We start from the raw sequence: 13,317 nt of genomic DNA on the forward strand, positions 1-13,317 counted from the left end.
CTTGGAAGGACCGTCAACCGGTAAAATTATAGCCACGTCATCCATATCTTTATGTGAAATTTTGACGTCAGATGACGGCCCCACCTATTGGACAGTCAGGATTGGTGGATTAAGGTAGTCCGTAGTCCGCATCGACCCCTGTAGGCTGCAGTGATGAAGTTAAGACCACGTTAGCTATTTTCCTCATCACATTATCATTATCCTCCAACTCACCAGGAAAGCCGGAAAGACAGATGACGTGTCTTCGTCTACCTTTCTCTCCAAAGTTTCAGACCTTCGAACAAATGAATAGAGACCAAAGCAAGCTTGCAAAGTAACTTGTGGTCATTGGCATTTGGGACTTGGCATAGATTTTGTATTCTGGTGGGGTCTGACCGTCTGAGTCTGAGAATTTGAGTCCACAAAACACAGACCGTCGAGAGCCAATTATCTTCTCTCCTATCCACACCCACTTGGCCACCGGCTTCGCCGTTTCTCTCTTTCTCTCTTCTGCACACACACGGAGAAAGGAAATAGAGAGAGGAGAGGGGGAGATAATGGCTGAGAGACAATGGAAGGGCTTCAGGGTTGTTGAGAAATGTGAAAGATGAAGAGAAGGAAGAGTCGTTTACTGAAATTTCCATGGCCTGTTACACAGTTGGTTCAGCTTCACCCAGGAGGGATGTCTTCTGCAACTGCAACAAGCTTTCCTCTACCAACGCCAACTCTTACAAGAGACCCATGCCCGTCTTCATTTCTTCTGTTAGCGAGAGGAGAGCCTCCTACAACCCCCTCGTTTTCCAGGTTTCCCTATTTTCTGCTTTTCACTCTTCCTTTATCTTTTATTTTTGTTGTCATTGCTTTCTTTTCTTTTTTTTTTTTTTAATTCATTTGTTAAGATTTCATTGGATGCTGAAATGTGTTATTCTGGTTCAACAAACAATCAAGGATACGATCAATCACTACCAATCGTGATCTTTCTCTAGAGAACACATTAATGTTTAGGGGATATGTTTTTTTTTTTTTTTTTTTAATATAGATATTTTAGACTGTGTTTTCTGTATTGATGATTGAGGATGATCCCTGAATTTGGACCAAACATTTCTAATAGTTGCTTATCAATAAAATAATACACACAAAAAAAAAAAAAAAGAAGAAAAGAAAGGATGAACCATTTCTAATAATTTAGCTTTTAGTGGTGAAAATATTTAAACTGGATCAAGCCAAGTTGGAAAAGGATTTTATTAGCAATCCGAAATAGTTCGGATAAGACTTAGCTAAACTGAATGGAATGTTCAGACTATGCTGAATATATATACTGACAGAATGACTGATGTTTATTGCAAAATGCCAAGAGAGATTGACTGGAAACTTGAGTAAGTACATAGTCAATTCTCAGTTTACACAAGCATGAAAGAAACACTAATGCTTTTCTTCCTAATTGGTTTCCCCAAATATATGCTTAATGATGAAGATCAACATTGGATTGGTGAGAATTGAGACACAGGTGACCTCAAGGTTTTTTTAGTTCTGCAAAAACTGAGCTCTTTGGTATTGAACCATATATTTTCCCTTTGCTTCTCTTTTTACCCTTTCTTCTCCCTAAATTGGAACCTCCAGTTATTGTTGATTGGAGAAAGTACCAGATTGCTTGTAAACCACCAAATTTGGATCTCATGTTGAAAGATGTTTGTTGTCAGGCTGCTAAGCTTTTGGGCCCCCCGGCAAGATTTGAAGCCTCGAAATTGAAGGTAGTTTTCATTGGAGAAGGGATGGATAAATACACTGGAATTATACCAAGAACCTATACCCTCTCCCATTGTGATATTACAGCTGATTTAACCTTATCTGTCTCCAATGCCATCAACCTTGATCAGGTGTGCATTCTTAACATTTATTGTTCATTTGAGGCATGTTCCTGTTACAAAGACAACTTGGTTACATATATTCTTGACAGTGGTAACGCATTGCAAATATGCACCTTGTTTGTGTAGGGACCATAATATTAATAGAATAGTAGCATATTTAGTAGATCATTGTTTCTTTCCATTGAAAGCATGGATGTTTTATTTTAGTTTATATTGTGTTTTGTGGTAGTTGAGAGGTTGGTACAACAAGGATGATGTAGTGGCTGAGTGGAAGAAAGTGAAGGAAGAGATGTTTTTGCATGTACACTGCCATGTGAGTGGTCCAAATCCAATGCTTGACCTGGTAGCTGAGTTCAGATATCATATCTTTACCAAGGAGTTGCCTTTGGTGAGTTCGTCTGCACGGTGAAAATCCACATTATTTAGCAACTGATCTGACCTTCTTCCATAGCCATTCTGAACATCTATTTGGTAAAGCATCTTCATATGTCCTCTTATGGTAGTTAATTTTGCAACCATGAAAATACTAAGACTAGAAGATTGTCCCTGTGAATCAGCAACACCAATTTTCCTTGTGCAGAGTCAATTCTATTGACCTTCAAATCCGAGTGCATTCTGATAATTCTTTTACTTCACAATAGAATTTGCACAGGCCCATATACATGGACATTACATGGCTAATGATTTAGAAGCAATGTACAAGTATAACATATACATGTTCTAGTCTTCCAGACATACAAAGATGGATAAAAACTGCCCACAGTAGTGCTCATATTTTAGACCCTTAAAATCCTTAAGAATAGACACCCAAAAAAACTACCAACCACTCAATCTTCCCTTCTACCACTGGGGCTAAACACTCATTCCTATCAAAAAATTGTTGGTTCTGTTCCTTCCATAAATTACATATTGCAATTGGTATGAATTCTTTGGCTGAAAAGAATCGACATAGATAGGTCATTAAGAATTACCCAGTACCTGAAATAAGGCTATAAAGTGAGACCAAACCTGATATTTAAATGAACAGTGTATATACCCTAGCCTTAAAAAGTGTTTTTCTAACAACTATAAGTCTAGAACTCAAGTTCTTTTCCCTCTTTCCCTTGGTCCTTTTAGAGTTTTTGACTTTCACCAAATTGAGCCAACCCCATATAGTATGAAACTATGAATATGGCTTTGCTGAATTGTATTATGTCAAATTTGCACCACATTACTCATTGTTATTGCCTGACCTCTGTTGTATGGAAGTCTATGTTAAATGGATCCAGGGTGACATCTTTTGTTGTTATTGCAATGCATAGTAGGTACTTAAGGCTGTTCTACATGGAGACTCGATCCTTTTCAAAGAGCATCCAGAGCTGTTAGAGACTTTGGTCTGGGTTTATTTCCATTCCAGTTCAAAGAAGTACAATCGTGTAGAATGTTGGGGCCCCTTAAAGGATGCTGCTCAGGTAAAATACACATGGATCAAGCATGGCCAATAAGATGTATGAATCTGTACACTTCCTTGATTTCAATATTTGTAACTGATCTGTCTGTTATGACCTTACTAACCATTTAAAGGTTGAAGTTTCATGGATGAGTCACTTAAATTTGATCTTGATTTAGAAATTGTATTAGAAGAGGAATGAGATCCAGATGTCCTGACAATATCTTTGGAAAATTTCTTATTTTTTTAGGGAAATCAAGGAGATCAAATGCCAAGTTTATTGGGTACAGGTGAGGAAGATCGTCGTCTTGAGAAGTGGGGAAGTCCAAAATCTATCTTCCAAGCCCTTGTAGCCTTCTTGCTTTAATATGTACTTTTTGGATTACATCACCTCAAGGCCTACCTTATCATGGTTCTATCTTTCTAACATTTACTATTCAAAGCCAAAGAATCAATGAGACACCAATAACAGCACTTGAATGACGCCTTTAGGGATGGACCAAACATGTAACTACACTACAATACAAAACAATGACATCTTTCGCCTTACATTGAAACAAAGATTAGATTGAGGCTGTCATTCATTCTTTATTACAGTCCTTTTCCAAAGGGAAGGCTTGAGTCACCATATGTGCACAATCATTCATTTGTTAATTGATGATTGATTGTCATTTGTATTTCCTTTAATTCTTGTATTCATGTTTGTACAATGAAACACTGTACTATCTGTAAGTTTCTTTCTTGTCACTCACAGTTTTAGGCTTTGCCATTGAATGCCAATACTTGTATCACTATGCTTCTCTTTAGAATGACTAAATTGCCTGTGGTGGTTGGTAGTTCATTTGCTTGTATTTGGCTGCAGGGGCACCTCTCTCTTGATTGAGGTTAAGACCTAATCCATGGAAATTTGTTTCTCAGGCTCAGTTTGGAAAGAGTACAAATACATACAAAATATGAGGCTTTGCGCTCTACATATTTGTATTTTTACTCCTTCTAAACTGAGCCTTATGATATTATCCTTGTTTTCAGATCCTTTAAGTTAAAATATGCCTGAACTTCCCATGTGCTCACCATAGGTTTTATCTTTGCAGTGTGAATGTAAACTCCTTCAAGCAAGTCTTGAATGAAAGAGAGTAAAGGTTCCACCTGAATGGCGAGACCCAAGAAAAAAGAAATAGTGCACCGTAACAATGTATAGAGATTCCAAGGATAGAGCCATAGAGGGCTCTATATCTTTATATAAACAGGTATTAATGTTGGATATGGCAAAGTGAATGAATACATATGCCTCAACATATCATTCACGTTCAGCCCTCTAAAATCTAAACTCTGAAGAGATTTTTCCTAGTGTGAGTTGGGGGACTATTTGTCCCATAACTCTCCTTATTCTGCTTCTCGCAGACAGACCATAAAGTCTTGCATAAATTCTCCATATTTTCCAAGGTAGCAATTTTGGTTGCTATAACTTTAGGTAATATTTTTCCTTCCAGATTCTGGCCCAACTTTAGCTTTATTTTTTTCAAAAATTACCAAGCTTTTTTAATATTACTGAATGTATGTTGAACTTTTTCTTTTAATCTTTTTCGTTGTTTGAAACAACGAAGTTGCTGTAAGAAGACTTGCCGCCCATCTCCCCAAAAGAAAAAGAATGCACTCCAAACGTATGAAATATAGAAAAAGATGCCAAATTACCCTGGTATTCTACATCACAATATTAAGAGAATAATACTCTGTAGGTGTGATTCTTGACTCATATTTGGCAATATTATTGCTTTTTTTTTTTTTTAATTCTACCCCTCTTAATATGGCCACATCTGGCAATTCCAAAAGACTACTAGCTGAAACTACCAACTCCACCGGACCATTCTCTGTCCACTAAAAGTCTAAAACCCTCTCTCCTGTAATCCCACCAATATACTTGAGTTCTGAATAAATGTAGGATAGGTGATTGTGTAATCAAACGTGAGACCTTGCAACACGTGTTGGCCCTATGGAAGAAAGGTGATTCCGTCCATCCAGGCTGTATAGTGGAGGAGAAGCTAAAATGAAACTCATTAGCTCTCTCAAGACTCACCATGGAGCCAAAGACAGTGCCAACATAGTCGCGTTTCAACAAGAAGACGAAGTGGGTAAGCCCAGTGTCGCTCAAGAAGGATTTGGTCCAGCATCCGGTTACTTGCACCGAAAGTTCTGCCGGTGAGTGAGCTCATCTCATATGCCTACTCGGTTGTAATGTCTCCAGTATCAGGTGGATAGTAGTCCAAAGTCCAAACCAACAGTGCTGGACTTCACCACGGTGGCGTTCCACCACTTTTGCTTTCATACCGGAGGGAAGGCCGTGATTCAATAGGTGGCACTAAAAGCACCTATCAACCTTGTTGGATGAGCAAAAAAAGCCTAATAAAAACAATAAAATTCTTAAACTATCTATATGGTTTAGTTAATTAATTAATTTTACCTTATTATTTATATATTGTTTTAATGTACCCTGATAATTGACATTATTGATAAGTATTAGCGAAAAAAACAAAATGTCCAATATGCCTTCCTCTATTCCTCAAATTTTCAAATTAAAACCCAATTGATATAAATTTTCAAAAACTGTAATTTGCTCCACACTTACTAGATGACTACCGGAAGTCGCATTCGATGGCCGGTTTATTTACTTTTGGTGGCTTTTCGACGGTCGTATATTGGTTTCCGACAAATCCGTTCTTATAGCTCTTGAGTGACACATTTCCCTCAAATCATCACTGGTGCTAAGTACAAAAATTCTCTGAAGCTGATAGAGTTGTAGAGCTCTGGACTCCGGTACTGCTTACAATGGTTATCTGGAAAACTGTCAGCATGTCCTGGTAAAGCGACATGCCCTGCACTGTGGGCATGGTTTTATGATGGGTTGGAAGGCTCTGCCACCGCAACCTAGTACAGCTACGTGAGTGGTGCACTGAGCAAGGTGAGGTGCTGGTTGTCTATGACTAATCGGCAAATTGTCTGCTTAGTCACACCTCCTCTTCCAACGCATGCACATTTTCAGATCCAGATTTGCAGCCAAGCACGAGGAAAATCGTTCTAGAAACCAGAGTCTTCCGCAATTGTATAAAACATATCGATACTGATTATCATTTTGTGCATCAACACGTTCAAGATAAGACCATCCAGCTCCCACATATTTCCTGTCAACCAGCCGACCTTTTCACTAAAGCATTGGGCGCAGCAGACTAATTCTCTCATCATGTTTAAGTTGAGCATCACAGATGCTCCAACTTGAGGGGCATATTGGAGAAGACAGTCGGTTAATATAGTTTTCATAGAACAGATCATTTCCCGCAACTATTCTTTTTCAATGACATTTGGAATATAGTTTTCAGTTTTCACCGAAGCAATGGTGACTAGCATCGTTGGCGAATGAGCGACAAAGGATAAAGAAGATTCAAAACTGGAAACACTGTCCTGTTCTTTGTGTTTTCTAAAACAGAGCATGTGCCTAGATGATGAAGTGACAAGTTTTTAGATATGACAAGATTCTTTAATGAGGTTCAATGAACAAGAAAGCCGACAAATGACTGGTCTAGCTATGTCTTATGTCGTAGGCTTCATAGGGGGACTAGGGCTGGCAGCCGTTTCAGAAGAGATTTGCACGACCAAAGCTCCTTTAATTAAGACGGCCTCCACGACCACGTTGCGCACTGACCAGATCCCTGTTGAATTTCAATACTAGAGAGAGAGAGAGAGGGAGAGAAAAGTTTCAACCATAAAATCAATACCAATAAGGGTATTACTATGCGGCATGTGAGGAAACTCTAACGGCAAGGAGTAATTAATCAATTGTTAGAAAATTTAGGATACTTTAAGAAAATATGTAAATAGTAAGTGTTTGAATAATGGTTGACCTGGTCTTGAGAGACACATGGCCACTCATTCATCGTCCAACCACGTCGACCTAGCTCGGCCATCTCGGCACAACTCGACCGAACTAGGCCGACGTGGTTGGACGATGACTGGGTGGCCATGTGTCTCTCAAGACCAGCTCAACCATGATCCAAACACTTACTATTTACATATTTTCTTAAAGTATCCTAAATTTTCTAACAATTGATTAGTTACTCATTGCTGTTAGAGTTTCTTAGCTACGCTATTATTGTGCCCCCCCATCTTATCCTTTCAGCCATGACAGATACGTGCCACACAAATGAGCACAACTACGGATAAAGAGGAGTAAGGAAGACGATTCTGTTGGGAATGGGGCTTTATTTTGAATACCTCGGTGGCTGACCTCATCCCGACAACCTTGGAAGCCCAATCTGACCAGGAGATGGATCTTCGACTATAAAAATGTACTACATGCTCAATGTAAGAGATCCAACTTCTAACACCCATATTGCTACTTAGCTTGGACCAGCATCCTTATAGCTCGACCCAACCATCTACCACCTCCTACTGACTTGAAAGTCGGAGTACTTACCCGAGGATAACTCCTCGGACTTCTAACTTCTCATTTCTTGATCACAGGTCTTGAAGTGCGGCCTCATTCTTGTAGCTCAGCCCTGCCCTTCCAGCAAGGACTATCTGGTTGCTCTCCTTAGTTCGTGCACCACCTCGAATTGAGAAGCATTAGATTGGCGCCGTCTGTGGAAAACACACAAAAAGCCTTTCCCCAAAATCCTTCCTTCCTCACCGTGCAATAAAAAAAGCGATCAAGATGCCCAAGAACCATCCCGAACGGTCAATAGGCCGATCCCCATCTCGGGAGTCTTGGCATCGCAGCCCTCTACATCAGAAAATTCCATACTCCAGTTGTAGTTGATCCTGTGCATTTTCGAGCAATGCAAGAGAAGGTCGACAAGATCTTCGAAATGATGCAAAACCTAGGATCCGTGGCACCGCCCAACAAGGGTGTGGTGCGGTCCAACCAAGAAAAGAAAGATGCAACAAGAAGGTCGGCCCCCTCCGTCCGCTCTCAGAGCAAGACACACCAAACCACACGGATCCCCGCCAAAGAAAGGCTCAGTAGACGAACGCCGCCTCATGTGGTCTCCGTTCCCGAATCCAGCTCCATGAAGGACCACACCGTGCGGCCTAAGAAGGAAAGAGCAATGCACACCACGGCCCCAGACCATAGGGATAACAAGATTCGGGGACTCCAACAGCGTTGGAAGAGCTAGAGCGCAAGCAAGGCCAGAGAAGCACGACGTTGGTTGTAGATCAGCCCACGCAACTAGTTGCACCAACTGCCAAGAAACCACCTTTCACCTAGGAGATTGTGGATGAGGTATCTCCCACAAGATGGCATGCACCTTAGCTTGCAAGTACGATGGAAACAACAATCTTGCCGACCACCTTGAGGCATTGAAGGCTCAGTTAATGTTGTAGGGATCTTCCAAGGGCTTGATGTGCAAAGCCCTAGTGGCCACCCTCACAGGTCCAACCCTAACCTAGTATTCCTCTCTACCTCCATGCTCAATAGCGTCATGGAAGCAGCTGGAAACTTAGTTCCGTGCACAGTTCACAACAAGTCAAAAGCATTGGAAAACCTCGGCCAGCCTCATGTAGGTACGATAAAGGAAAGCCGAATCTCTCAAGGACTACATGGCAAGATTCAACAAAGAGGCACTATAGGTTAGAAACCTGAACCAATTCATGATTGTCACCGCTATTCAACACGGCCTCTGCCTGTCACCATTCAATTCCCCATCTCCAAGAACCCTCCGTAAACACATCTGCAAGACGAGGAAGAGAGGCCCGACAAGAGGAGAGAGATACTAAGGAGCGGAAGTTAGAAAGATTAGACTGGGACCATAAGGGGCAAGACAGCCAACCCGATCATAGACCACAAACACCCCCACCAACCTATCGGAACTTCACACTGCTCAAGATGTTGCGGTCTGAAGTCCTAATGCAAATCCGTAATCGCAACTACGCTTGTTGGCCTGATGCAAATCCGACCTGAAGATCGATCACTGGACCACCACCGTACATCGACCCTAGAGCAATGGGCAGACCGAGGTAACCAACCAAACCTTATTTTACGGCTTGAAGACTCGGTTAGATCAGGCCAAGGGGAGGTGGGTCGAGGAATTGCCAAGCATACTCTGGGCATACAGGACTACTCCACGGACAACCACCAGAGAGACACCCTTCAGCCTGACCTATGGAGTTAAAGCTATGATACCTGTAGAGATTAGCTTTCCTACCCTCCGAATTGAGCTCTTCGATGAGGAACAGAACAACAAGCACCTACGCACAGAGTTAGACCTGATCGAGGAAGCCCAGGACTGAGCACATGTCAAGATGGTAGCACAACAACAGAAGATGGCAAAATACTACGACACCCAAGTCAGAAGATGTGAGTTCAAGACAAGTGACCTTGTCCTCCACAAAGTCATTGTGCCCATACCTGAGGAAGGCAAGCTAGGACCAAACTAGGAATGGCCATATAGAGTCACTGAGGTTCTTGGTTCGGGCACCTACAGGCTCGAAGACCTTGATGGCCGACCAATATTGAGGAGTTGGAACACAAAACCTTCGGATGTACTATCAATGATTCGATGATAATGAAGAGCACCTTGTTCAAGTAAAGTGTTGATTGCCCGACACATCACATGCACGCACACCATACATAGCACACACAGACCACTGCATTGGCACCGCGCTACACGACCGAGCTACACAGCTGAGCTACATGACTGCGCTACACAACCGAGTTACATGACCATGCTACAAAACCGAACTACACGAGGGAACCAAAGTTTGAACTTTGAACATTTAGAAAACTTTAAACTACCAATTGAAAATCTTTTCAGAAATTAATGGAGGGGGTATTTGTCTAATGGCCAAAGTTTAGGGGAGTCTTTATAGCAAAAAAAACAAAAAATAGTGCAAGGGGTCTTTATCATTGACCCCATAGTATGAGAGGGGTCGTGTAATTTATTGGGTTTCTAGTAGATAGGGCAACTTTTTGCCCTGAATATCAATAAAAGATAATAATTTTATAAAATAACAAAAATGAGGTAATTTTTTTTGAAAATATCAAGGAAGGGCAATGATACTATTCATCTTCCTCTTCCTCTGTATTCGGATTTGAAACCTTGGTGAAGGATGCATTAACGGCGGTTCTCGCATGAAATGGCGTCGTCCCACTTCTAGTATACCTATTGGAGAACGGCGGTTCTTACGAGAAAAAGGACGCACTAACGATTCTTTATTCGCTGTGTTCAGTTGATAGATTACCGTCGCTAAGAGAGTGACACCTCTTTATTCGTTGTACATGGAAGAGCGGTTCTCACGGTTCTTACTGCCTCTTTATTCTCTATACGCCATTTCCCGATACCGTACATCATCTCTCAACCGCTGAGAGCGAGACTGAGAGAGTGACGCCTTTTTATCGCTACAATGGCACCGACACGTACATCATCTCTAAGAGAGCGAGACAAAAAGAAATGGCGCCATCGCTGTGTTTCTTTCTCTTTTTTTGTTTGGGTTTTTGAGTGCGAGAGACTGAGAGAGAAAAGAACGAAGGGCAGAGGAAGAGGAAGGCGATGAACTGTGTCATTGCCCTTTTTTGATATTTTCAAAAAAGCGTTACCTCATTTTAGACAATGAAGAGAGAAAGAGGGAGGCGATGAACATTGTCATTACCCTTCTTTGATATTTTCAAAAAAACGTTACCTCATTTTTGTTATTTTATAAAATTATTATCTTTTATTGATATTCTGGGCAAAAAGTTGCTCTGTTAGAAATCTTAATTTATTTATCCATTTATTTTGGTGTTTAATTATGTCAAAGAAATCTATCTCGCTTTTGACTTGTTTTGATAAATGACACTTTTACCACTGGGGTTGATGAGTAACTACTAACTCGTCATAATATCCATAACGCTTAAATATTATAAAAATTAAAGGATGGGGCTCAAAAGTAACTAAATAATATAATAATATGACGTGGATAATAGTACTTAGAAAATATGACGCTGGCATGTTGCCGAAATACAAAATACGCAGACATGTTGCCTATAGTTAAATGAGACCGTTACCCCCTCAGGTTCATGAGAAAATGGTCACAATATGGACTCAAATGTAATTTCAAGGATGAACAAAGGTGTAATTTAAAAAAGATCGACCACCAAAAGCGTCTTTCACTGGTGTTTTTATCGTCACTGATATCTTCCCTCTCCTCCATTCCTTGGGTTTAAGCATGAAGACGGCAGAGGCTAAAGGATTTGGACCGTGAATGAGCAGCAATGGACGCATGGTTTCTCTTCCTCCTGTGAGAGGAAGTATGAAGCGCCAAGATCTTTCTTAAGAACCTCTTCTCATTGCCAGGGAGAGAGCTTCGAATTTCCTCGAGCTTTGGTGAGAATCACGACTGAAAGGGGATGTAGAAGCGAGACCCAAGAGAACACTAATGATAAGGTAAGTTCAACCATCCGCTTCCATTATTCAATCATTTATAATGATGGGCGGTTGGAGACTGTTACATTAATGATGAGACACTCAGCGCAATACTAACAACCTGTCAGGTGGTTGGAGCAGAATACTCGGAGTGGCTGGCATGGCTATGGTGAGGTGGTAACGCCCCGTATCACCCCCTCCTCCTCGGGAAATGCCTTGTCCTTGAGGCATGCTGTCGGGTAGCGACATAGCATCTGGCTGAGAAATTCCCACGTGGCATTGGCCGGGCTTGTCCCTTCCCATTGTACGAGGACTTCGGTGACTGCCCGGTTCCCTTGTTTTATCATACGCCTATCAAGCACTGCTTTTGGGTAAGGAAGAAGGTCTCCTCCAGGGGTAAGTGGTGGTAGTTCGGGTCGAATACGGGCCGGATCCCCGACCGAGCATTTCAGCAATGACATGTGAACCATCGGGTGTATCCGACTTTTTGCGGGAAGGGCCAACCTATAGGCTACCGGCCCGATACGCTCAGTGATGGTGTAAGGTTCATAATGTTTGGCCGATAGCTTTTGCGAGCAGTGGGCAGCGACGGAAGCCTGTTGATACGGCTGTAGCCTCAAGAAGACTTCATCTCCTACTTCGAACTCTCGCTCGGTCCTCCGTTGATCTGCCTGCTTCTTCATCCTTTCCTGTGCCTAAGCTAAGTTTTCTTTTAACTTCATCAGTGCCGTCTCCCGATCCTTCAACTCTTCATCTACTGCTTGAACCTTGGTGGTACTGGGAATGTAGGTGAGAAGGTTGGGAGGAGGGCATCCGTAAACTGCCTGAAATGGGGTGGTGCGGATAGAGTGGTAAGAGGTTTTATATCACCACTCTGCTAAGGCTAGCCATTTGGTCCAAGTTTGCGGGCTCTATCCAGCAAAGCAGCATAGATATGCCTCCAAGGTCCGGTTTACCACCTCAGTTTGCCCATTAAACTGGGGATGGTAGGCCGAACTCATCTGTAGTTGCGTACCTTGGAGACGGAACGGTTCCTTCCAGAAGTTTCTGGTGAAGACTGGATCCCGATCACTCACGATACTGCTAGGCATCCCATGAAGCTTGAAGATGTGCTCCATGAACGCATGAGCGACCACTTGAGCCGTGTAGGGGTGTGATAGGGCCACAAAATGGCTATACTTGGTCAATCGGTCGACCACCACCATGATAGTTGACTTCTTATTAGAAGGCGACAGTCTATCAATGAAATCCATTGATATGATAGGTCTCTCCAAACGTACTTCGGTATTGGCAAGGGCTGCAGTAGTCCTGGAGTGGGAATTTTTTCGTTCTTGTTCCGCTGGCAAGTGTCACACTCGCGGATCCACTGACACATCTGCCTTTTGTACCCTTTCCATAAGCAGATCCTTCCAAGTTGTTGCATTGTCTTGTGCTAACCAGCATGCCCTCCCAAGGGACTAGAGTGAGCATCGGTAAACAACTTCCGGTAGTAGGCAGAGGTTAGCTCAAGAACCACACGTCCCCTTTGCCATACTCGTCTGTTCTTCCAAATGTACTTTATGCTAGGGCCTGTCCCTATTTAGTCTTCTCTATCAACCCTTTCACTCATTCATCCCGCTCCTGTTCCTGGCGTAGCTCTTCTACCCACTGC

At 42.1% G+C, this 13,317-nt stretch overlaps 1 protein-coding gene across 2 annotated transcripts; it reads left to right on the top strand.

Moving 5' to 3' along the window:
• Window positions 1-190: 190 nt before the first annotated feature.
• On the top strand, window positions 191-4,056 carry LOC148876061 (STAY-GREEN-like protein). Of its 2 annotated transcripts, none has more exons than XM_088965990.1 (5): window positions 191-783; window positions 1,680-1,856; window positions 2,077-2,235; window positions 3,152-3,298; window positions 3,527-4,056. In XM_088965990.1, exons 1-5 carry the CDS (start codon window positions 622-624, stop codon window positions 3,641-3,643), a joined length of 762 nt encoding a protein of 253 aa, XP_088822116.1. In that variant the 5' UTR covers window positions 191-621; the 3' UTR covers window positions 3,644-4,056. The 2 variants fall into 2 exon arrangements, with proteins under 2 accessions (XP_088822116.1, XP_088822117.1); XM_088965991.1 differs by having other exon boundaries at window positions 321-783; window positions 3,152-3,334.
• The last annotated feature ends 9,261 nt before the right edge of the window (window positions 4,057-13,317 follow it).

The sequence above is a fragment of the Nelumbo lutea genome, chromosome 1 (assembly GCF_056320005.1).
Source record: "Nelumbo lutea isolate HS-2025 chromosome 1, American lotus-T2T, whole genome shotgun sequence".
Lineage (NCBI taxonomy): Eukaryota > Viridiplantae > Streptophyta > Magnoliopsida > Proteales > Nelumbonaceae > Nelumbo > Nelumbo lutea.